The following is a 26923-nucleotide window of genomic DNA, read 5'->3' on the forward strand; positions in this document are numbered from 1 at the left end:
GTGAAAAAGGTCAGAATTCAATTGAAATAAACATTAATTCCCTGAATTCCAGAATCATGGTTTGTTTAAAAGAGGCAGTAAAGCTTTTTAATCTCCTCTACTGAGGCACAAATGAGGATGACAAGGCAGGAGGGCATCTGAGCCTATGGTCTGTCCTAGTTTATCACAAAACAGAAAACTATGATTTCCTGTTACATCTGGGCCACAGCAACATGTGGTGAAAGGAAAACACCAGCCTCCTTGTGAGTATGCCACACAACATCTAAAAACATAGGAAGGAGGGTTTTTTTTCAGAACTTGTACATCGTACATATGAAAGTTAATTCAAATTTAATCAGTTGCCAAAGTTTATACAATTAATAGTCTAAAATATCTTTGGTCAGGTAACAGTTCTATTTCAGACCATCGTGTGAGGAAAGCAAGGTTCTAGTAGTCTGTCCAAAATTATAGCTTCATTAGTTAAATTCTGCCCCTGGGGTAGTACTACAATCAGTCTGTAAGCATCCTGGAGAAAATGGGTTGATTACTAACATTTATCACAAAACTGTGTTGTGGAATACCAATTCTGTGTCCAGTGAATAGAGGAGGCCAACAAGTAAAGGGAAGCTTATTCAGAAGTGTTTGTTGGATCTGACCTGCAGGAACAAATACCAGCACTGGGATGATTACAGGACTTACAAAAATCCATAGCACAATAGGTACATTTCTTGCAGGTTTAATGCATGTTTTTGCCTTATGTGGTTAAACTTTGCATTTTTTGCACAAAGGCACTTCATTCCCTATTTGTTCTTTAAAGCACCGACTGGTCACTTCCCTATCTTAGAATATCCTCATACATCTACGATTTTATTACCCTGGTTTCTTGTATGTGACCTGTCTGGTTACAGATAATGAAGAAGGGCCTTTATGTCTCCCTACAACTGTTCTGTTCACGAATTCATCGTGTTAAACCAGCACTGTCCAATTTTGGAATAATGGAGTGTATACGGTACTGACGTTACCAGTGGTTTTTAGCTCAATTATATGTGGTATTTTGCACAGGTAAATATAAGAAACTCAAGTTTTATGATTGGCATGCAGTCTGTTGAAAATTCAATCTCAAATAAACACCACTGTTTTAGCCATTGGCAAAATATAACAAGTAGTGTTCCATGGCAGACTTTCTTACAGTTTGTAATATTACTTACTTATTGACTGATCTGTTCATTCATTGATATTCTGCCATTCCCATAGAGAACTAAGGCAGCATACAAGTGTCTATCCTCTGGCAATTTACCCTTGCAACAACCCTCTACTGTTGATTAGAATGGGAGATATTGAATATGGCCCAGAATTAGGCATAGGTAGTAAAAATCCAGATGACCACTAAAAGGTAGCAATGAGAATTTTCTTCACTTCTTTGCTACTATCTAGTGGAATTCTGGATTTTTGCAGCCCATATCTGGTAGGTAATCCTAATGACCAAAACCACCCAATGAGCTTTGTAGCAGAGTAGGGAATTGAGTCTTATCTCCCCAGTCATACATTATGTTCTAATTTAGGAATAGGCGACATGTGGCACTCCAGATGCTAGCAAATGCAGTGCCTTCTCTTTGAAACTCAGCCAGAAAATGTACCTCTAGTACAGCTGCTAAACACTATGCTACAGACTCAGTTGCTGCTTAAGGATGCTTCTAACAGGTTAGAGGAAGGAGTAGGCACAGTGCTGATCAGATCTGAAGTTTATACAAAAGATATACTGTAAGGGTATAGGATGAAAATACAAGTTGACTTTGGTCAGTTGCAGCATTACCTACATGTGAGGGTCTGTATTTAAAAAAAAAATAAAGTACTTATATTTCTAACAGTATTTATTTGAAGGGTGGATGGATGGTGGGGGGCGGGGAATAGCTGACGACATAAATACATAATAGATGTGATAGTAATAGGAACAAGTAGGGTATAATATCGGTGAGAAACTGTCAAGAGATATATGAATCATGGGATATAAGAAGGTCAATTCTTATGACTGTCTTAAGCCATTAAAGCAATACTTGATCATATTCATTTTCATTTGTGCATCTGTAGATGCCAGAAAATTTATATTTGGAATGTTCTCAGGGTGTTGTTACTCTACAATCACTGTTTCTGCACATAATAATGGGTATGGCAGCTTCTGGTGAGCATCAGCATCAGCTGTCACAGCAAGGATGATTTCATAAAGTCAGCCATCTTTGAAAGGAGAAGAAATGCCCCTTTTTAAAAAGTGCTGGCAACATGTTTTAGCCAGTATGTACAGTGCCCTTGACAAAGAATCTTATCTGAAACACATCAGTCTTTTAGACCATAAAATATTTTCTCTGGCACTTTGGATTTTTTTCTTCCCCCTTTTCCCCTCTGTCTATAGTGCTATAAGCAAAACACAGGATGCAATAAATCTACCTTATCTGACACAGACATTCTGCAGAGTCCTGTTGCAATCTGTCATGCAGAAACAAAGAACAGACTCATTGCTCTGCATTCTTCATGTAAAAACACATACAGGGCTATGTGGTGAACACCGGACGAACTCTCTACAGATTGAGAGATCCAATCTGTAGATGCATTGCATGCCAGGTGTCAATTACTATTTTGCTCAATCAAAAATTTGGTTATATAAGTCCGTGTTGAATGAGGTAACCTTTTATGGGCCATTTATATTAGTCTCCCTGCTATTATTCATCCTTGTTCATACATTGCAGATTGCTCCATTGTTTGCTCTCAAAATTGATCTGTGAACTAAGCTCTATGTCACTTGAATTATTATTTCTGCTTTGTGCTTTCAGAATGACATTCCATACTGCTATGTGGCTCCTAACATTCTGATTGCTGTCTTTATTTTCCTTTTTAGACACATCCCATCTCAGGTCAGGAGGCTAATAGATTTGATGAAGACTGATCCTGTGAGTTTCTGCTGATATGAACTTTTCTTTTCAGCAGGCTATTGTGACTTTTTATTGTCCACAAAAAGGGGGAAGATGGGGTTCTGCCCTTTTGCCTCTCATTAGTGGTTGCTATCTTTAATTGCTTCACTGAGAAAAGAAATAGATTTGATCCTCTTTAACAATTTAAGGTTGTCTTGGTAGCAGCATCTTGCCAACTTTGGCTGATCTCAAAAAGCTAATCAGAGTTGGATTTGAATGGCAGACACCAGGAAATCTCAGGGCCGTAAACTGGACTACAAAGTAAAAAAACTGTCTTGGAAAAAGGCAACGGCAAACCACTGCCATATTGTTACCAAATAAACTATATGATGTGTCCATGAAGTCATCAGGAGCTAAGCTTGATTTGAAAGAGACTTTAATAGATTTAAATTTGTTTAATTGACTATTGGCATTCCTGATTAATCAGGCAACATATTTTTGCAAATTAATTATTTGCATATAAGCAGTTAGCAAAACTACAGGAGGCAAGTAGATGCCATCTCACAAGAAGCACCCCACTTTCACTCTTGCCCAAAAGAAAATGTCCCTTCTACCACCTAGAAACAAAGTATACTTTTCTTTTTAATTTAACTTTTTAAAAAAACACTCTGATTTTATCTGTGTCCAAATTTATGCAAAACTAATTTGTTTAATTAAGGTTCATTGAATTGGAGGCACTTGCTACTCCTCCTGGCCGCTTGCCTTGGATTGCAGCAATCCTACTACAGTTTCTAATTAGATTTGAAAACATATATGAAGTATGTTGTGAATCTTAAGAGTCTCCACTCCCCTTAGTAGCTTTGCCCCCTCTGATCACTGAACAGGCAGTACTGAAAAGTGAGCCCAAGACTTTGCATTTGCAAAATCTATTACTAAGCTTCAGAACTTCAGTGTTGGTGAAGTACATTGGGTACTAATTACCATCAAGTGAATTCAACATACTTCTTAAGACTGGAGATGTAGAGCTGATTTCATAATGAAATTGTATCCTAAACAACCAGGCATGGGGACAACATTCTTATAGTAGCACTGTTTTGCAGCAATTGGATTTGAAATAGGCCTCTGCAAAAGAAATCTGTGATTTCTCGTTTTACATAGCTGAATAGTACATTAAGACCACATTTAAGATTGCTACCCTGGTTTCCAACTATCTGCTGGTCTAAAAGAACAAGCTGGCTGTCCCCCTAAAAATAATTTTATTAACCCTTTCTAAGATGTTGGTTCAAGTATTTTTCTTTGCTTTCCTTTATGTCTATTCTCTTCCTTCTCCTCCTAATGCAGAAAATAAATTTCCAAGAAGACTGGAAGCTCATAACCCTTTTCATAGGAGGAAACGACTTATGTGGTCATTGTGACGATCCTGTAAGTTTCCACATATTTTACAGTTATTCCTAATATAATAGATTCTTTTTCCCCATTTTCTCCTCCCCTATTTTTTTTTTTTTTGTGTGCACCTAAACGCTTATCTATAGAAATGCAAGTAGGAATTGTCCAAGTGCCCTGTGATATATGTAAGAATATGATATGCACAGGATTTGTCCTTCACATGACTTCATTTAATATTAGAAATGTTCCATGTAATGTCATACCTGCTGAATAACATTCAGATTGACAATAGGACATAGTAAGATGTACATTCATTTTGCAGGAAACTATCACAAACATGGCAAAAAATCAGAAAGACTCTGGTACTATTTTTCCAACTTTTATTAAAAGACATAAGCTTTTGTGAGCTACCATAGACTAACTTGGCTCTACTATAACATTACAAACATGCAAACTCTCTGCCCTAATAAGAAATCGAGTTGTAGACCTTGTGCTTCCACTCTGCTGATAATTATCAAGATTTACATTGGGACTGGTTCAAAACTAGCTACTGACCCTTTTCTGAGACCCTTTGTAGCTGGTTCAATGAAAACAGTAGCTTGAGATGGCAGCCCTTCTTCTCTGCCACTACATGCATTTTAAAGAGGGTGATAGTGGTTCATTGCTGAGTCAGTATTCTAAGGAAAAGCAAGTATATGTTCATGTCTTTATGCAGGGCCTTGAGGTCATTCAACTGAAGGTGATGTTTCGTGTAATTTAATATTTTTTGAGAACTTCCACTGATTACTATATCAGTGCTACTTCATTTTACAGATAATTTTCTGTTGATAAAGACAGATGCTTACACAGCTGATAATAAACAGGCAAGATCTGTACCTTTCTTACGCAATGAAAGTTTAGATCCTCAGCAGATCTGCCATTTGTGTATCTTGTGGCAATCTTTTGGATCAAAGCACTGATATTACCATCCCTTTTTAGCTAATCAAGTTAAAAAGGTAGTGAAGTGTTATTTATGGATGCCCTCAAGTGATAAAACTTTCTTTTATCAAAGTACTGAAGAATGTCATTAAATATGTATTTCTGGGTTAGGTTTCACGGGGTTGAGTTATATTTTTGGAATAGTTGGGTAGTACTTAAATGCTACTTTTAATTATTATTTTTAGCAGGTTTGTCGCTCCTACGTGAAAGAGTTTTTATGCTTATTTAGGCCTCCTGATTTCTCCAACCTTTCAGTCTCCCTTGGGTAGCTGGATTAGCTCTGTTTTGCCCATGTTCCATTGCACATGCAGAGTACAGCAAAACTGGCATATGGAACTCAGCGTGGATATGGAACTACAGAGCTTGTCTACATGAGGTTTTTGCTCAGCTTCTATATTTTGAGTATTGCTATGCATTAGTATCAGGATGAATTAAACTGATAAGAACAAGTATTATACAGTACTTGCTTTTAATGAAAAAGCCAAGAAGGATGAAGTGAATAATCTAATAGCAATCAACAGTGATTAGGTTTTAAATATGCATCCTAAATGTTTCAGTGCATCATATTTTGTTCTGGTATCCTAGAAGCTCCATCCAAACTATCCCTTACCTGGTTTTCTTGCAGAGTAAATTTGGGTAGTTCTCATAAGGTCAAGGTCATGCTTTGAAAACACTGTTTGTGCCCCTGGCATAAATGATATGGGAAGGGGTCTGTTTTTGGGGCTGGCTGGTGTACTTTTCCCCTCCCTTCTCCTTCTGGACTTGTTGTGGCTGAAAATGGCTTTCCCCTTTGCTGAAATGGTGTCAAAAGCTAGTCAGACAGGCAGGTGATGGTGAAGGGGGTAGAAGCCTTTTCAGCTCTTTCCCTCACAGCTTGTTTTTTACCCTCTGTGAGGGAGGGGGACAGATGAGAGGCAGGTAATGCTGGGCAGGAAATGGTAAAGTAGATGTGGCATGGTTGCCATATCTGAACTGCAAAAATGTGGGTGACCACTAGATGACAGCAAAGAGATATGGAAGCTCTGATTTCTGCCATCTAATGGTCATCCAGATTTTCATAGTCCAGATATGGCAGCCATAGGGCTGGGAAGAAAGAGATGGCTGGATGGAAGGACAATAGAAAGCACAGAGAAGCCTAAGTGAGGGAGAGATGTGAATTTTTGTGAAACTCGCAGCTTAGCTTACAGCTGTACCAGCTTTCCATTTTTTCTCTCCTCTCTTTCTCTTCCATGTCCACTGCTGCCAGCCTGAGAGATCAGAAAAGAACTGCGATATCATGGAGCCCTTTCTACTGTTTCTAGGCAGAAAAGCTCATGGAACACAAGAGACTATCTAGACAAAGTGGGCAGGGATTCTCTATTTTCAAAACAGTAATTTTTGATGTATTGTCGAAGGCTTTCACGGCCGGCATACAAAGGCTGGTGTGGGTCTTCTGGGCTATGTGGCCGTGTTCTGGAAACGTTCTTCCAGAACACGGCCACGCAGCCCGGAAGACCCACACCAGCCTTAGTAATTTTTGAGTTACTATTTAGAATATTCCATTTCTCTCCAGACCATGTTATTCTTCAGACCATTCTATTCTGGGGGTGTGGTTTAATGGTTTCCTGAAGTAAATCCTCTGAACTGGAAGTGATTTGAGGTGTTCCAGGGATGTTCCAGTTGCAGAACACGTTTCATCTGGAACATTATGTTCAGGACACTTTGAACTGCTTGCATTCTCTACCATGGTCCATACCCAGATTGATGCTGTTCACAACTTTTGACCCAATTAGTGTGACTCTATGCTTCAAAACAACTGGATTATGTCACGCATATCATGGGAAGAGGGCCATTATGTCATTTGTAGAAGGTGCACATTAATATAAATTACAGCTTTCAATTGCCAAATGTGTGTAGCGATGTGATTAGGAAGAGTTATGAACAGGTTATTATGCACAAAATTTACTGCTATCCTTTTCTTTCATAGGTACGTTATTCTCCTGAGAATTTCATAAGGAATATACAGTCAGCTTTGGATATACTCCATAAAGAGGTATCAAAGGAGACTCTGCTATCCTGGCTAAAGAGAAAAGAGTAATAATGGGGTGAATGATTAGAAGATCGATAGGTTTCCTTAGGACAATGGTTTCCAGCCTGTGGTCTGCAAGGGTTGCCTGCAAGGGTACTGCAGGGGAGTTGTGCTGTAACTGCAAAAATAATTTTAAAAAATTAAAGGGGCCCAGATCTCATAAGGTCACCAAATTTTGCAAAATAATGCCCTCACTCAAAATCTGGTGAAATTGTAGCATTCTTTATTTCCATAATTTATTTATTTATACACACACACACAATTCATTTTTATTTAATTTGGGATTCCATTTGCATTACTGACCCCTATTTCTGAAATGCTTCTCAAAAGCTTTTGAGGACTGTCACCATTATAAGTGATTTTATAAACCGAAATTGACATATCTGAAGACAGTCATGTAAATGTAGCAGCAGAGCTAATTAAAATTGCCAGGAAGGTAAACATGTTTTCTATGGAGTCAACATTATGAATAGGTGGCAGGTGAGTGAACAACTTTGGAGAGAGCATTTCAAAGCATAACTGAAAAGGCTGTTTCACAAAAACCTACCCATCATAACTTAAATGGTGGACTTCCCCAAGAAGGACTTCTGCTTAAGAATTTGGTGTATTATGAGGGAAGGCAAGTCTCCAGGCACAGAGATCCTAAGCCATGAGTTCTAAAAGTCAAACAGTACTTTGGATTGGATCTGGGTTTTCTGATTTTGATGTGCAGTCCCAAATGCAGTCCTGGGCTCTGTGGCTGTCAAATGCTTGTCAGTGTACCCTTGCCTCTCAATCTTTATTTACACTCATGGATAGGCATGACTTAAATTAGCACTCATGGGCCTGCATGAGTACCAACCTAAATAATTCACTTCAGAGAACTTTCCTTAAAAGTCTTAATAAAACCAGCCAGGGAGGGAACAATTATGTTTGTAACTCACTGCTTTCCAAAGGACCTTTCTCTTAAAACTACTGATAATCAACTTTGTCCACGGAAATGGGACAATGCTGTGCCTCGAGCCTCTTTGCATTATGCAGATTGGGTCATCTGACAATTCTGTGTGTTACATTTATAACAGAACCACATACCTTGTGAACTTCTACTACCCATTCTGTTTTACATATACCTCTTTGTAGGTCCCTCGAACATTTGTGAACCTGGCAACAATCCTTCTTGTGGCACCTCTGAGGAAACTGTATCAGGAGAAGCGCGTTTACTGCCCAAGACTGATAATGAGGTTTGAAATGAATAGAGATTGTGCTGGAACTGGGAAAAATCTCCAATATCTGTGCTAATTGTGGCTCCTCTTAAACTTACGCAATTGCTTTTTACTAATTCTGATTGCCGCAGTATGGAAACATAAACCTATTATACATTATTTATTGAAAAGTATAGAAATAGTCTTGGAGGATCATAGATTACAGCTCTGCAAACTTTTTGTTACCAAATCTGCTCCACAGAAGATACAAAGGTTTGCAGTGGAGGAGGAATAGGCAAAAAATTGCATTTCCCAATTTTTTTTTTTCTGCTGGCAGGAATATTCTGAACACTCTACTGCAAGGCTTCTGCTCATAGAAAAAACAATGGATCAAACCCAAGAAGCATAGTATATTACAGCACAACAAGTCTCAATGAAATCATGTGTGATACTTAAACAATTCAATCAGAGCAGCCAAAGTTCTTTGAGCATAAAATGGTTTTCACAGCATGCATAACATGGATAGTAAGTAAACTGGGCCCCAAATGAAGAAGACCCAGTCCTGCATCAGCTTATTACACTCTTGCTGTGGCCAGAACATGAAATAGGGCCTCCAGTATTTGTCTTTACATTTCAGCAGGTTCATATGAAAGAATCCCAGAACAGTGATTACATAGTTCTAGGACATGAAAAGAGATTGTTTTCTCTATTGTTCTGGTTTGGGGGAACATGCTAGACTTGAAATATTCTTTGCTGTCACAAAAGATTATGGAAGCACAATGCATTACCTAATTCCTATTTTTGTGGAACTGTATGCCTCTTAGAAAAGGAAAATCTTGTGTTGATAGCAGAATGTAAGAAAGTAAGAAGAATCTTGCTGAATCAGTCCAAAAGCCTATGTATGTTAGCAATCTGTTCCTACGATATTTAACCAGATTTATTTATTCCTAGTAACATTTATATCTTGACCTTCTTTTGCTAATGCATCACTCAGTTTGGCTAGAAAGCATGAATAAAGTATTAAATTAAACTGATTAGAATTTTAAAAAACTCTAATAAAATCTAATAGAAGCCTGCAGACAACATATTCAAGTAAAATTTATTCTGTCCGCCAAATGAAAGCCTTCTAAATGAGGAAGGTTTTAACCAATTGGCTTTTATTCCTCTCCATCCCATGTTAACTATAGCATCTGACTGAACTTGTTATGAAACAATTGTACTTAGGAGAACGTCTGATATGTTTACTCTTATGCATAAAGTAAAGGGGGTACAGAGTAATTGAAAACTGTCTTCAGAAGTTTCCATTTTTTTTAAATGCCTGAGGGAAGGGTTGAGGATTACACAGTCAACTACCATGTGCCATTTTTTCCCCTCTAGAGCATTGTGTCCATGCGTTTTGAAACCTAAAGATAATTCCTCTGAAATTGAAATGCTAGAGTCCTTTAATAAAAAGTATCAGGTAAGAAAAATGCATTGTAAATAATATATAGCAGTATTTTATACCTCATCCTTTTAAAAACCAAGTGTGAGCAGAATTAGATATTTTCTGCAATGTTAGTAATTCTGCTTTGGGAGGAGTTTTTAACAATGGAAAGCAAGTTAATTAAAAATAATAGGTAATGACTTAAAATGTCAACATTACATTTGGTCTTTTTCACACCCTCATTTAAAAGCTTCTTTGCAGTCCTGGGCCAACTTTAGGAGGTAAGTTATTTACTCAAATTAGACATGTTCTAACATCCCACCCTATTACTATGATGGCAAAGTGGCTATGTTGCAGCATTCATATACTAAACTTAAACACTACAAGCCATTTAAAATTAGCCTTGACTCAATCACTTTTAAAGTACTGGGGCTTGGATAATACTCACCTAACCTAATTTTTGTCAGTGAACCACACAGCCCAGTCCTGTGCACATTTACTTAAAAGTTCAATAAGCTTTGCCAGTAAATGGAAATTCCTCATAATAATTCCATTAAGTGCAATGGGTTGAAAGCTGCAGTTATACCCACACTTACATGGAAATAGGTTCCATCAAACTTGTTTAAAAAATACTTTAATTGATGACCAATAAAATACTAGCTCTGCTGAGCAAAATAAGACTATGGTATTTGTTTTTCTGGCTAAAATTATCTTAACCTGTTCTAAATTCCTTTAAAGCCTGTAAGCCCATATCTCCATTTTGGGGGTACAATATGTATTTAAACAAAAAATAATAGAACAATTCCTCCAATATTAGATAGAACAAGTAGACTTGAAAAAGCAGAGGAGCTGCTGTGTGCTCAATTAAATATCAGATGCCTGGTTAGAAGCAAAGCCCAATGACAGTCAACAGAGAAGAGTTAACTGCAGTGGAGGCAAAACTGGAGTGGAATGGTCAAATATTGTCTTGAAGGTACAGATTCTTTGCATTTTCAGCCACAATCATGCCTCTAGTGATCATGGCTAACACTCTTAGTCTTAAAGGATATGATCTGAAAGCCAGTCAAAGAAGAGTGTTGGTCTACATGGACAAGTAGACTCAAAGCTGCTCTGAAAAATTGGCAGCTTTCCCCATGTGAACCAAAGAAGCAGTCAAACATTATTCCTTGTTGTATTTGGTATGTTATCTTTGTGGTATCTGCCTCCCATTTCATTGTTTAGCAGCTCTAAAAGGAGCAATATTTTGGGTTTTGTTTTGCCAGGAGGGAACTCATCGCTTGGTTGAGAGTGGGAGGTATGATACAAGAGAAGATTTCACTGTGGTTGTGCAGCCACTGTTGGAAGAATCAGACATGCCTATGACTCTGGTAATTTCAGATGTATACATGTGCTACATTTTTGCTCATGTCATTGCTAAGAAAACTCATATATTTGCTTTAAAAGTTTTGATTGCTATCCATATTCCTAACATCAGTCATTCATTTCAAGCAGTAATAAGGTACCAGAAAATATTTTTGAGAACTGTATATCATAGATGGGGCCTAGCTAACTTAAAGACCATTGATTTCAATGGTTTCTTTTACATCTGACTGTGTCTGAACCTAACTCATAGTGTGGTGAGATTGGGAATCACTTGGGCAGGAGAAGGAAAGCAAAGCCATGATAGTTCCAAGCAACTGTGACCTAGTGGTCAGCAGGCCAAGTTTCCAAGCATAACCTTGATTAAGTAAACCTCAGGTAGAAGACCCAAAATTCAGTAATGGTCATATAAAATTACTTACCTTGATTTCTCCCTTTAATGTGAAATGGTTAAATTCTCATGGGTCAAATTGTACATGAAAAGTAAGAGACTATTTTTGAGTAATGAATGAACAGACAGAAAGTAATTCTAATAGAGAGAGCACATTGGATGCTTGAGAATGAGGTCCCCACATTATTAGCAACATCAAGGAAAGACTGTTTGGGCCAATCCAGCAGTTCTTCTGACTTGAATTGTAAATTCAAGAATTTAGGTTTTCAGGTTTAGGAATTCAGGTTCAAGAAAACCTGAGGAGGACAATTATAGCCCTTGTACAAATGGTAAGTACAAATTATAAGCATTCAACCATCTCCTTTTAAAGCAAGAGTGCGACTTCTGACAAGACAAAAACTGCAGCCCAGCATCCTGACCTTCTGGCAGGCTGCAGGAGGCTGTCTGGTGATGCTTTGATATTCATGAGAAGGAGCTTGGCCAAAATATTTTGGCCTCTTTTGGGGCAGTTAAGGGTGGGAGTAGAACCAGAAGCCAACTGGAAAGCAAGCGACAGTATTTTGGTTTTCACCTTTCCCACCATTAATCCTCCCTCCCCACAACCCCCCCCCCCCAAACTGACCTGAAATGGTGCCATTGCATTTGTCTGTTTTGACACTGAATTCTGGCAACATGGTCTCAAGATAATAGAGGGCTGTGTCCACGCCTGTTTTAAAGCATATAAAAGAAAATCTGGGGAGCTTTGCTTTTCTGAAATATTTTTATCACTTAGTTATCTGAGCATTACAATATTATACTGGATTTGTCCAGTTGTCCTTGCTTCTATTCTTGGGCAGGAGCTGTTGAGGATTTTCACAATAGCAATTTATAGCACCATCCAGCTATTGTTATGCAATAAAACACTAAAGCAGGCAGGCTTCACATCGCTTGGTTATGGCTGTGGGATATTACTGTTGTTTGGAAGATATATTTCCATAATCAATTCAACGCATAAGGAATGCTGTTTTCTAGTTCATATGAAAGCCATTGTGTGACCACAAAGAGTCCAGGCTGAAGATAATCATGCTGTATCCATGGAGACTAGTTTTTCAATAACATCTACTTATGTGTAGAATTTGACATGGAGATGTATTGCCTGAAGATACATCCTTTATCCTATAAATTTCTAGGATGGAAATGCTCCTAGAGCAGGTGAAGAAGGCAGTGGACAATATCTGCGGTTTGTGATTACCAGACTTTGAAGAGTTCTTTGGAAATGTTCAAATACAATTTATTCCTCATCGAAGTAAATTTGTCTTCCCTATTTTCATCTTAAGCCAAAGGAGACTTTACAAGAAATATGCTTTTCATTAAAATGCATAAACTATCCACTTAAAAAAAGTTAAAGATTTTCTTTAAAAAATAGTTGTGGGATATGTACTGGGGCACTCTGCCAGCTTTCTCTCAAAGGTCACTATTCTGCTTCCCACCTCTTCAAAATAAAACTAGACAGATTAAGCATAATTTTTTAAAACATATTTCTTGGAAGATATAGATTTGATTTCAATTTGCAATACTGTATGTAAATAGTTTTTTAGGATGTAGCGGTTAAGATGTTGGACCTGACCATGGAGATTCTGATTCAAATCCATCCTCAGCTATGGAAGATAATTAAGTGACTTTTGGTAAGTCACACTCTGTCAGTCCAATCTCCTTCACATAGTAGTTGTAGAGATAAAAGTGGAAAAAGGAGCACAATGTAATATATCACCTTCAGTTTCAAGAAGAAAGTTGGGATATAAATCTAACAGCCAAGAAATTATTTGAGGGGGATAATGCAGTATCTTCATGCACCTGTTGCCTCAACAGTATTCATGACTGTTGTGATGGACAGTCATTAAGCTTGTTGTGTACAGTATACATTTAGGCTTTATAATGTATATACAGACTGAATATCTTGAATTGGATAGTCATTGGTTTCCATGTTTACAGTTTTTTTGTCCCTCAGGTGAAGTGGGCTCTAATTCTTGAAAATATATTCAGCAACAACTCTTTGCTTTTTAACACCCTGGAACAAATCAGCAGAGTTGCCCTTATGGGAATAATTGTATCTGATTCTTCCTTTAGGATGGGCTGCCAGATTCTTCATATTTTGCCCCAGACTGTTTCCACTTTCACCAGAAGGGTCACTCCCAGGTTGCTCGGGGGCTGTGGAACAACATGGTAAGAGGCCATTAGATTATTTTCTCTTAGTTCCATTCTTAAATCCCCTGCATCTTTTATTTTTCTTCTCCTGTCTCATACCCTACATCTTTTCTTATTATTATTCGGTACAGTTGGAACCCCTTGCAGAAAAGACAAAGGTACAAAAGCTTGAAGCTGGGATAACACTCAAATGTCCAAACCAGGTAAAATGAATTTTCTTAGGACTCTATAGTACAATGTAATTTCTACTTTTTTTTCCCCATCCTTGCTCTGCAAGTGAGACAAATACTGTCACCATCCTGTTTCTTTTCTAAAAACTATGTAAATCCTACAAAATAGAAAGAAAACCTCTGTCACTTACGATCACTTAGATAGAGGAAAGGAACAATTTTGGTGAAAGTGTTGCTTGTTAGCCACTTGTGAATCCCAAAGCTAAAAGTTGCCCTTAGATGCAGTGTAAATTTCAACAAGAGTTAAGGAAGGATTCAATGGCAAAATTATCTGGGGTAGCCTTGATTGGATGCTGACACTAATGTATGTAGTAGAATTGAGAACTGTGAGCAACCTAACCTCAGTGAGGAACATCTATGAATAAAATGAGACACCAAAAAAATATATGTGCCTGGAATGTGAGAGATGACTTGAGGGAAAATGTTGACATGAATCCATCTGAATTCACGGAATTCCTCACTCGCTCCAAGGACCTTACACATCACTAGCTTCTACATTGTAATGTCTGAACTCCTGGAAGGCAACATGAATAAGAAGATGTTCTCATGCTGATCTGCTTTACATGTTGCATCCACATTGACTGCCTAAAATTTGTGGCTTTCTACATTGGCTCTTGGAGAATGTGTTGGCCTAGAGACTCATTATGATTTCTAGATGGAAGCACCACCCAGGGTTCTTGGGTTTAATTAAACAAGATATCAGGAGTTGCATGATGTGTTCTCCTGATGGATTTTTTTTTTAAGGTAACAGAAGTTTCTGTTAGGGGACTAATCAAATCAGGACTGTGATTCTGAAGGACAAGTAACTTTATTCCTATGCTTTTCCCCCCAGTCTGAATCCCACACTTAAGCAGGTATTCATCCCACAAAGTACCTGCATATTTTCTTCTTAAGATCAACAGTAATTGAGATGGTGGGGGTAGATGTGAGAGAGATTTCAATTAAAAGAACAATATGAGGGGAGTTAAATTCTTCTCCCTGAACAACATTGTCTGCTTTTATCCTGCTAAAACTACCGAGATCTCATAATCTCCTGCTATCTCATCCAGCTGGTCCCTAATCAGACCGACAGAGGTACAGATGACTGTCTTGCTTACATGTAAGACAAACGTGCCTCTGGAGGGCGCTTTGGGACCATTTTTTTTTATTTTGACTTGGCTATCTATCCCTGTTCTGTAGGCCCAGCCATATTTAATGACATACAGAAACAGCAACTATACTTACACTAAGGGAAATACCCCTGTTTATGGAAGCCAGATGCTGTGCAAGGATAGAGCACCATCCATCAAATATCCTACTTCAGGTAACCTTAGCTCTTGAGACCAAAATCACTAAGGACTAATTTAAATGTTGCTCCTTCTGCCAAAAGATAAATAATATAAAATATCATCTGTTTCTCAAATTCTATACGCATTTTGCTGTATTTTCAGCAGTGACACATATTTTTTAATAGATAAAGTTGCAGATATGATCCATGGCAATGACTGTTAGCAGGGGTGGCAGGCCTGGAAGAATATAGTTAAGATATTAATAGGATATTGTAGTCACTGGGGAGAAGGAGCCTTTTTAAACAAATATGGATTTTATACATTTATACATTTATACAAAAAATAAAGGTGTACCTTAAAGATGTGAGACTCACTCTTATGCGTATTTACTCATAACACCGACAGAGTTCAGCTGAACTTATTCTGAGGTGTGTGTGTAAGATTACAATCTAATTTATTGTAAAAAAAAAACTTACAAAGGCATCCTGATGACATTGGCTGTGACTCATACATGCTTCTGTTGTAGTACCCTCATCTTTAAGGTTTCTCAGAATTTTTCCTGCAACATGTCAGAACAGCTGCTTGCATTCTGGAATGAGCCTGCATATCTTGTTGAAATACGCTGATGCAGTATTTGTCCAGCTAGTTCATCAGTGTGCTTGCTCATCCAGTTGAAAAATTCAAATAATTTGTGGACTCAGTTGCTGTAAATAATTCTCTAAATTAATTCAAATTAAAACTTTGAAACCTTATATGCATTATTATACTATTTTTTTTAAATAGTATGAATACTTTACAGGTAGCCCTCACTTAGCAACTCCCTCATTCAGCTACTGTCCCCAGTTACAACAGTGATGAAAAAGTAACTTTATGACCAATCCTCGCATTTACAACCTTTGCAGGAAAGCTGAAGTAAGATCATAAGCACAGTTGCGTTTTTCACTTAGCAACTGCTTCACGTAATGACCTAGTTACCGTCACTAACTTTAATGGCTTTCAGGGACAGGATAGAACCAGTGGAAACCATGAATCAGTAAAGTAACACAATAATAAAATTACATAGGTATGGTCATTAAGGTATGGTCTTTAAGACAAAAGTTTGGAAGAAGTGAGAGATAGCTCTTTGGTATTTGGTATTTGGGAAAACCTAGGTTGAAAGAACCAGCTTTTCCCCATGCCAGAAGAAGAATGGCCCTGGAACACGGTGCTCGGGAACCAGAGGGAAGGGGCATGCTCACAGTAGCCTCAAAGGGCCAATAGGATCTGGGCAGAACCCAGAATCTGATGGAGTCATCACCAGCATCAATATAGGGCATTGTTTCTCAAGCTTGGCAACTTAAAGATGTGGAGATTCTGAGAGTTGAAGTCTCCACATCTTTAAGTTGCCAAGCTTGAGAAACACTGATATAGAGGCATCATAGATTGATTGTGCTGGAAGTACAGGGAAAGCGTATCTTCTGAACTTGAACCATTACATTCAAACGTATACTGCCTCTGCAGAGAACTCGGGGTGAAACAAAGGTGATATTGTGAGGATATGACCTACAAAAAGGATGAATAAGGCTTTTTCATGCTGAAGTTAGCAAGAAACAAGGATGAGGCTATAATGATGCAAAAACAGAATCTTCCTTCCTGCAAGAAGTTTAATTACAATGTTTTTTTTTCCTTTGTTCTCCCCTTGCTTGCTTTTTTTTTTCTTTACAGTGCATGCCCTAAAACCAGCTGATGTGCAAGTAATAGCTGCTTTGGGAGATTCTTTTACGGTAAGAAGCATGGTTTTTTTGCCATTCTTTTCCTAGAAGTGCTGCCTTACACTTTGCTTGCTTAAATGCAGAGAACAGGGTTCATGCACTGGCCCCTGGGAGAGGTCAAGGCCACTCCCACTGTGGAAATGTAGCCATAAATTCATCATAATTTTAAGCCCTAATGAGATTTTGTTTCTCTGACTCAGTATGAATCCATCCATTATGCCTCAAGTTTTCATGTAAATCCAAGCAGTGTGGATTTTTCAACAAACCTGACAGTCTTAATCATTTGATTAACTCATTTGATCAGGCATTGATAGCAGCTGCTTTGAGTCTTAAAGGGAAACACCATCATTCTGTTACTTTATCCTTTACTTCCCCAACTTGACCAAAGTTGGGCTATTGGCGTGAGTGGCAAAACACTTCTAAGTTACTATCATTTTAATAGTAATTTGACAGAGGCTGACAGTGAGGAAAAAAACAAAGTCAAGTGGCTTACTTTTTTTTTTTTGCAAATGCAGAAGTTTAAAAGTTGAACATTCATAGCTAGAGTTGGGATTTCAGATGAAGGATCACAGCCCTTAGAATGTCATGTGTTAAAGCTGTATGGACAGCTGTTCTGGGTGCATTCTAAGTGCTCATTCTGTGTAGGTGAAGTGGGAGGGAGATTTAAGGTGGCATCATTTCCCAATTGCTCCAGGACTGGAGGGGAGCACAGTGCAGCAGCTGTGTGGATGTGGCCTATGCCAGGGGTATCCATGCCTAAATTTTCCTGTTGTTCCTCCCAACAAGATTCCTCCCAAATCTCCATTTTCTTCCTTTGTTGCAAGCAGATGTCTGTGGTGCGCCTTTGCAAATATGCACCAACCCCATTTTGCCTTCTCTGCATTCAGCTTCACTGAATAAATAATGGGAGAGTAGTAGTACAAGAGCTCACTGGACTGATAGTGTGACACTTCTCAATGAATTTCGCAGTGTATTGCTCCATTAATCTTGCATCCTTATAATATTTTAAAACACTACTTCATGCATTCATAAATCTTGTTGATGGAACATGGTGTATGCGGCCACTATTTTAGAGCTTTCAAAATGTAATGCAGGGGAGGCTGATGATGATGATGATGATGATGATGATATCACTCTCTGACTAAAAATGGTCAGTTGCCCATGCCTTAGGAGCCAAAGACTTAAATTGGTTGTTTCATTTGAGCAATAAAAAAAGAAAAGGAAAACGTGATTACATAAATGGTCAAATTTCTCTTTCTTTCTGTTCTTTCTGAGACAGGCTGGTATTGGCGTAGGGTCAGCACCAAATGATATGCTGGATATGCATACACAATATCGGGGTCTGGCTTGGAGGTAGGTGTGTTGTCTTTGGGCTCAAGTCATGGCTGGGTTAAACTGTTATCCACCCATCTGTGAGCCAGCAGAAAAGTCCACTGATTCCTATTCTGCCACAGTCACAAGCCCAGCTGTCCTTTCTTGCTTATTACAGTCCAAGTTCAGGAAAGGAATTGGTGGATTCTCCAGTTTCACAGCTGGTGGGGAAGACAAGCACTTATCCTTCTCCTGAATGCAGGAGTGGGACCAGTTTAGACAAATGCTTAGAACAGTAGGTTTATCCACCTGTCAAGTTACCCAGCTACAGATGGCAGGAGCTAAGAGGGACTCAGGGTATAATGGGAGAGAGTTCTCCCAATGCTTCTTGCAATTCCTCCTTCACCCTGTTTTTATAATTTTTCTTCTTGCAATGGACTCACACATGAGTGCTAAAACTATTGCCCTGATCAGATCAACACTGCCAGGACAAGTCTGAGGCTGCTGCAATTTTCAGGCTGTTTGTTACTTACGTCCTCACTGCTGGGAGGGGCAAACTCCATTCCACCTTTGATGGTACCAGTACCATAGTGATGACTGCTGTCATTACATGAGGGCCAATCACCACTGGGCAAGTTTGGAAGTCCACTCCAGTGCCCATGTTCTCCATGGCCAACCAGTGGTTACTTCCAGGTGTGGCTGGCACAAAGTCTGAACTGAACTCCATTTCCTTTCAACCCTGATTGGGAATACAGCTCACTCATTATGGTTTGGTCCTCCCTCTCCTCTTGCTTCACCCCATATACCCTTCTGTGCTTGTTATCTGTCAGCTGGGTTCACATTCTTTCAGAAGAGCCTTGCCCCCCTGTTTAGAAATAGCCCATCAAGTAACAGATGTAGAGGAAGGGCTGGGCAGAGCATTTCCCTCCATGCTGCTTCTGTGTGCCTGTTACTTATTAGAGGAACTGTTTCTGAATATGAGTTGAGCACTCTTTCAGAAGATCAAAAGTACACTCAACTAAGCTATTTCCGAACACTTTTGAAAGAACATTAGGCCTTTCAGCAAAGAGGCCACTTCATTCATCTTGCATTTTTAAAGTTTCAGCATGTGCTCTATGTCTATGGGGCAAAATAATACCAGTTTTAAGCAGTTTAACTGAGATGATATCTCAAAAATCTTGAGAGCTGTTATTTGCTGATGTGCTAAGAATACCTTACTATGGATCCATATTCCTCTCCCTGTAGATTTACAATGTTCAGAATTTTCTGGAGAGGGACTAGCTTGTGAACCTCTGGATCTGCTATGCAAAGGAAGGTTTAAAAAGTTGCTCTTTCCTTCAAAATAAAGGTTACCCTTGTTCTATAGAAATCTGGAATATGAAACACTGGCCATGTTATGTGAAGGTTCCCATTTGTCATCAGCAAATTCAGTTCTTGCTCAGATGATATATGCATTAATATTCCATAAATATTTATTCATTTATATACCTTGTCCTCTCCATCCTCTCCTTTCCCTGCTATCTGTATTCAGCATCTCTCAGTTCCAGTATCATTCTACCTAAATTGCATTTTTCTTGAAAAAGAAGGTGCTTGTCACCAGTTCTCATTTTCACTAACAGGGGTTTGGTGTCTGTCTTTCTTCTTCTGTTTTTCTTATTGCAGCATTGGAGGAGACGCTTCATTACAGAATGTAACAACTTTACCAAGTAAGTCAAAACTTGGCTTCTGCAATTGTGCTGTGTGAAAATAGCAGTCACTCCCTCTGTGTATTCTAATTAAGAGTAAATGACTCAAGAAGGATAGAATCTATGGCCAACACATGCACAGAACTCAATTTTGCAGCTGATATCAAAATTATTCTTAAAATTAGGTATTGTTTCCTGACTCTGAACGTTTGATCAAACCAAAATATCATCTTATCTGTAGATGGGAATAAGACAGTTTTGTTTTTTCAAGGCTTTTATTATAGATGGCCAGTTTACTCTGGATTTGTTAATTATAATTTACGATTAAATTGAAATCCTCTAATACTTGTCCTGCTTTGTTACTCTACAAATCTTCTGAATCACCCCTGAATTCAATAATATACAGTATATCCTGTCTCTCCAATTACAATACTAGTAAATAACATTAAACTAACATTAAAAAGTCTGCCATATTTATCCAAAGGAAGCCACTTTTGCATTTAGAATGACACTCCCTCCCCACAAGGAAAAGTAGACAGAAAAAAAATGAAAACAAATTAAAATCCTGGGCAATAGCAGCTTCTTTATTTTATCAATCTCAGAGTGCCAGCCTCAGCTGAAGTCAGTCCTGTGATCTCCATATTAGTAATGTGTGTGTAATATATGGGTATGAATATAAGTTGTATATGTATCTGCTAGAAGTCACACTCCAAAAACAGGCAGGACTGCATGCAATTGTGTATTGCTTTTAAAATGAAATGTATTGATTTAATTTATAAAAGGCATTAATTTCCCATCTATATTCACCGACCATTCTTTCTTTCACACACAAAACACATTCACATGTGGAAACCCTCCCCTTCTCTTTCCAACAGGAACAGCAAAATAAGGGAACCAAAAGCCAGGAAGCTTTTCCAAATGTACAATTTTTCCATATTGCAGTCAAAGGCATCTGAGATACTCACCAGCCTTTGTTTGTATCAGCATCTCACATCTCATCCTCTGTGTACCCATCTTTTGCTGCCCAGTAATCATGTCCTTTGCTTTAGGAAACAGGAAAAAAGCTGTGGCTCAGTATTGTAACCCATGCTTTGCATGTAAACAGCCTCAAGTTCAATCTCTGGCATCTCCAGTAGGGCTGGGCAAGAACTGGAGAATTCCTGCTGGTCAGTGATCTGTAAAGCAGCTTCTGATGTTCAGACATACCCCACGGGGTATTAGTCAAGAGATGGCCTTGTTGCGATTATCAGTATATGCTTGAAAAGACTTCTTGCTCCATGGGGACATATGACAGGACACAGTTTAGGTCAACAGCTTCCTAGTGAGCTAATTTTGCTAATTTGCTCTGATACATTGCTAGCCCTATGAGATACATGCAGAGTAGTACCTATATTCTACTAATGTACACAAAGATTAATGGAGAACAGAGCACTACCTTCATCTAGTAACTGTGAAGTAAATTTTCCTCTAAACAAATCCTTTGATTTTTCTTTCTTTCTTTCATGGTTTGCCATTTCTTTCAGATATCCTTCGTGAATTCAATCCTAACCTCACAGGTTATTCAATTGGTATCAATGAATTCAATGAGACAAATGCCTTTCTCAATCAGGCAGTTCCAGGAGCACAGGCTAAGTATGTTGTTGTTGTTGTTATTATTATTATTTTAATTTGTACACACACACCCACAGCGTGCAAAATGTTGTGTTCTAGAATGTGCCTATCTTTTTCAGGATCACATTGATTTGACCATTCTGGGGGCAGCCCAGCAGTTTTCCGGTAGCAAATTTTCCAGAACAGGAAATAGCTCTTGATGTTCTTGATACAGAGAGGCAGTTCTAACACGAGTGGCTGTTTCATTAGCCCAGAGATTGGCAACCTCTGTGGTCCCAAGGGCTGAATTAAACTTTGGGACTGCATATGTTGTACTGTTGACATACAAATACATGTACCACACACACATATTACATTTATTTTCCTCTCTCCTGGTGATCCTGAGTGAATTGCTGTGAATAAGGCACTTTCTTTCCAGTGTTTCTGTTTGCTAATTTATGGTTTTTATTCTAGCACTGTTTAGAAAGGCTGGTAGGTCCTGGAGAGCAGTCATAATCTCTTTTGTTTCCAGTAATTCTGCTTAAGGTTGCTTGTTTCCCATTGATTTCTCTGATGATCAGCTGGCCTGAGAAGAACAGAATGTTGTGTTCCTACTGCTAATGATAGCAGAAAATCAATGACCTGTTTATCTTGATCAGCTTTCTGGTGAGAAAAGTAGGTGAGACTCCTTGTGGCTCCCTGGCGCATTGATCGCTCACCTTTGCATTAGGCAGGGTGAAGCAGCCAAAGTGACAGACTGAAAATGTCATGAAAGGTCAGAAAGTTATTTGTTATTAAATACTTCATTATTGTATTCTTAATACTGGGGATTGTGAGAAGTGTTTGCAGAATATTCTGCTTCATGTGCCAAAATAACTTCTTCAGTTTTGGGTGCTGTTGATCCACTTCAGGCTGGAAAGTGTCTTGGGCCCGTGCTAAAAGACATGAGAGGGACAGCCCATCAATATTATCCAGCACTTTTATCTTGGGATTATAGTGTAAAAGTTCCTTTCTTAGACTTCTCTTGGCTTCACATGAAAAAGATGTTCCCTCTTTTCCCCTTTTCCATAAGCTGCTATTGTGTTTACTGATATTATTGCAATGTCCTTGAACTCTTCTTAACATATTTTTGCTAGAAGTCATTTGCACTCTATCTTATCTAGTAAAGATAAAACAGGCTTGATATAGTTCCTGAATTTTCACCCAATAGCCAAATAGATAAAAGTATTATCATATCAGTTAGCTATTTATCTCTACTGATATGAAGCTGCTTCAGGAAATATCAGAACATCCCTACAGATGGGAAATCTATGAAACAGAAAAAAGCAAGGAATAGACCTGCAGCTCATTTTGAGTTCTGGGACTTCCTAAAAAGTGCAAAGGGTTAGCTCCTCTTCCATTTTTCATCACTATTAAAATGTTTCTATATACGTAATAGCTTCAGTAGTAACTGTAGTACCTCAAGAATGAGGTGGTGTCAACATGCTGCTTTGTTGCCTGCCTGCCTGCCTGCCTGCCTGCCTGCCTGCCTGCCTGCCTGCCTTTCCTCCCTCCCTCCCCCAGAAAACACAATCATTTCTAATACTGTTAATATTTTATGCACAACTGAAAGCAAAATACCATCTGACTTTGCACTTTACCTTGAAAATAACAGAAGCTTGCTCAGATATTCACAGCACATATTTCTACAGGGGCTGATCATGTTGGATGGATTCTGAAGCTCCCTGGTTGTTAGACATGAGTCATCAGCCACTTTCGCTGATGAATCATTGCCTTTTTTCTCTGAACTATTTTGCTTATCCCAATGTAAACAAAAGCAATATAGGATGGTCCTATATTAAAATGCTCCCCTGGGGGGACTTCCAGACAATGCTTTTATTGTGCAATTATTCTAGCCTTGTTCACAATGTTTTACTGGGGGATCCACAGTGGAATATCTATTTCTGATTTTACTGTTGCTTCTTAAAAGGGTTTTCTTTTTAGGTATGTTTTCAAGCATCAGTTCTCTATCATCTTGATTCATTTTTTCTCATTTTTTTCTAGGGATTTATCAGACCAAGTCAAGCGTCTTGTAAAAATAATGAAAAATGATTTGGTAGGTTGGCAACATTCAAGGAATTTATTTATTTGTCACTGTTGTACAATGGCTAAGCCCATATGGTGGAAAGCTGGGGGCTTCAAATATCTCCTATATGTTTTCTGGGTTTTCACACCTGGTTCCACCTCCTGCTTTGGATTAGCAGCTTGGTAGTTCCTGCTGCCTCCATCTACCAGGAGGCCCCTCACCTAGCATTCACTCTCTCACCCTGGTGTGTGTGAGAGAGAGGGTTCTCACAACCTATGTTGCCTCTCTGGAGATTAAAAGATCAAAAATTTTTAAAAAATGGAAATAGTTTCAATAAGGCTACTGTAGAGTAATGTGACTAAAAGTTTTTGGCTTTTTCCCCCTTCTTAGGAGTTAGACCAATCTCACCAGACATAAACAAAATAAAACTTTTTTAAAAAGAAGAGAGAAAATATAACTCCCCTTTTAAACTTTGAACCTCAAAATGCATGCATTCAGCATTGTAGAGAAGGAGTTACAGAGTGTCCTTGATCAAGGTCCATATCAACAGAAAACCCACAAAAATGCAAAATGAATGCTCCAGGCAGTCTACAAAATATTTCTTCCTTCCTTCCTTCCTTCCTTCCTTCCTTCCTTCCTTCCTTCCTTCCTTCCTTCCTTCCTTCCTTCCGTTTATATGATACAATATCCTTAATTTCATATGCTAGCAAAATATGGGAAAAAAGATGCCAGATGTTCAAGCTGGTTTTAGAAAAGACCAAAGAACATGAGACATTATTGTTGATGCATGCTGGATAATTGAGAAAGTCAAGGAATGCTGAAAAGAACTCACTATGTGCTTCATTGATTATAGAAAGGCATCCATTGTGTCAATCATGTCAAGCTGTAGAATGTGCTCAGAAAATGGGAATTGCAGAGCATCTTATTGTCCTCATGAGAAACTTATATATAGGTCAGGGAGCCACAGCATGAACAGGACATAGCGAAACAGGCAGGCTCCAGGTTGGCAAAGAAGTGTAACGAGGCTGTATATCCTCCCCTTATTTATTCAGCCTATATGCTGAATTAAGGGAAGCTGGATTGGAAGAAGATAAGCATGGTTTTAAAACTGGAGGAAGAAACAGGAATAACCTATGCTATGCTGCTGATGCTACCCTAATAGCCGAAAATGCAAAGGATCCTTGTCACAAAAGTCAAGCCGTACCATGAAAAAAATGGGACTAAAATTAAATATAAAGAAGACCAAACTAATGACAACATGTACAGTGGTGATGGGTGCACTGGTGGAAGACCTGAAAGACCAGGTCAGGGACAGGTCATCATGGAGAAAATCTATCTATATGGTTGCTAAGTGTCGACAATGACTTGTTGGCACATAATCAATCATAGCAACTCTGGATGGCTAACTTCATTAAAAATTAAAACATAGACAACATAAAACATGAATACAGATTAGAGCAACCAAGGTAAAACCAATTATCACAAATCAACAACTTTATAGACTTCAACAAACAATCTGAATCCCATGCCCAGGATCACATCCAGATGTTCAAACCTTTGTGAAAACCCAACAGGACTGGGGCCACTCTAATCTCCAGGGGAATGGTGTTCCAAAGGACAGCCACTACAACAGAAAAGGCACACATTCTAAGTTTGGAAAGATGACAATTCTTAACTGATGGTACCCTCAGCATGCTTCTCCTGACAGACTGAATGGGACAGGTAGAGATGATTGGAGAGAGGCAGTCCCACAAATAACCTGGCCACATGCCAAGGTGATGCTGGTTTACTACAAATATACAGCTCTCTATAAAGAGATAGGATTAGGATTCAAATTATACATATCAAAAGTACATGACACAGAGACAGTATCTCTCCCTCATGAAGATGTGGATTATAAGCTTAGCAAGCACCCCAGAATTTTGTGAACAGACATTTTGTGCAGAATCACAGATATTGCTTTCTAAAGGTGTAGCATGATGTCCTTATATTTGTATGGATAAACCAGAAATGATATATTGTAATTATTTTATTCTCTTCATTCAGAAAATCAAATTCGACACTGACTGGAAAATCATAACAATATTCATTGGACTCCAAGATCTGTGCAACTATTGCAAAGATATTGTGAGTTTTTGGAACATTTATAAGCCAATAATTTGGTTTGTGGGGAATTATTAACATTACAACTTTGTATTGGAAAACACAAAGTTCCATAGCTGAACAGCCTACTGACAACTATATGACTCAGTTGGAAGTTGTGACAGTATTTGTATATTAGTACCAGAGAAAAGATTAGTTATGTAATCTGAAGTAAGGACAAAGGGGTAAGAACAAAACTTCAGTTGTAAACTGAAAGGAGAGCACTCTTTTTCCCTACCTACTATATTCTGGCCATGGTTTGATTGTAATTTTCAATAAACTCATGGAATTAACTGAAAAACATTCTCTTCGCTTTATGTAACTCTCCTGGGCTACTTTGATGCTTCAGAAGTGGCAGAGTCACACAGGAAAAAATGAGGACGCTGCCCTTAGACTTAGTATGCTATCTCAAATTAGTTCCAGAAGTACTAGAACAGGAAAATTAGTCTCATAGATTTTTTTTTTTTTTTTTTGGAAGTTGCAAGATATAGCTCCTGGTATCAAGCCAATTTGTGAGACACTGGTATTCATTTATCATTATGAAAAGAGTGAGTGACATTTTCTTCTTTAAGCTTTAGAAAGTTTCAGCAATGACTTTGTAGTATCTCTTTCCTTGTTATATAATAAACATATATTTCCTTATAAATATACAAACTGAGCATTTTTTTAAAAAAAGGTAGACAGCTAATCCCTAAAAGTATGCTGGCTGAATTCAGTTAAAAAAAGAAATGCTGCTCACTCTTTGACTAATTTTTTTCCCATAGTTAAGAACTGCCAAGTTGTTATATCTGTGCTGTTCCATGAACTGAAGTCCAAAAACATTCCAAAAACTAGTGACAGTTCTAACCATTGAGGACAGAGCAGAAATTAGCTCAGGTGACTTTACTCCTTCCATTCCCTGCCCTTTTCGGGTCAAACCCTGAAGATCTAAAATAATAATTTAACCATGCTAAACTGAATGCAGTTACATCCCCCCACCCCCCAATTTGAAAACCCAAACAATCAGGGGTCCCTCTCATGGAAAATATT

General features: G+C 38.4%; 1 protein-coding gene across 1 annotated transcript in view; it reads left to right on the forward strand.

The window, feature by feature from the left end:
• Positions 1-26923, forward strand: part of PLB1 (phospholipase B1) — a 107003-nt gene that overhangs the window by 38291 nt on the left and 41789 nt on the right. Inside the window, exons 21-35 of the mRNA XM_025172206.2 lie at positions 2870-2921; positions 4224-4304; positions 7213-7278; positions 8434-8534; positions 9873-9954; positions 11181-11285; positions 13775-13870; positions 13984-14055; positions 15262-15385; positions 17055-17113; positions 18381-18454; positions 20075-20118; positions 21621-21729; positions 23731-23782; positions 25799-25879. Coding sequence (XP_025027974.2) covers positions 2870-2921; positions 4224-4304; positions 7213-7278; positions 8434-8534; positions 9873-9954; positions 11181-11285; positions 13775-13870; positions 13984-14055; positions 15262-15385; positions 17055-17113; positions 18381-18454; positions 20075-20118; positions 21621-21729; positions 23731-23782; positions 25799-25879 — 1198 coding nt within the window. The remainder of the gene's footprint in view (positions 1-2869; positions 2922-4223; positions 4305-7212; positions 7279-8433; positions 8535-9872; positions 9955-11180; positions 11286-13774; positions 13871-13983; positions 14056-15261; positions 15386-17054; positions 17114-18380; positions 18455-20074; positions 20119-21620; positions 21730-23730; positions 23783-25798; positions 25880-26923) is intronic.

Source organism: Python bivittatus, unplaced genomic scaffold, assembly GCF_059951505.1.
Source record: "Python bivittatus isolate LINGU-HERP-01145 unplaced genomic scaffold, Pbiv_v1 ctg000020_np1212, whole genome shotgun sequence".
Classification (NCBI taxonomy): Eukaryota; Metazoa; Chordata; class Lepidosauria; order Squamata; family Pythonidae; genus Python; species Python bivittatus.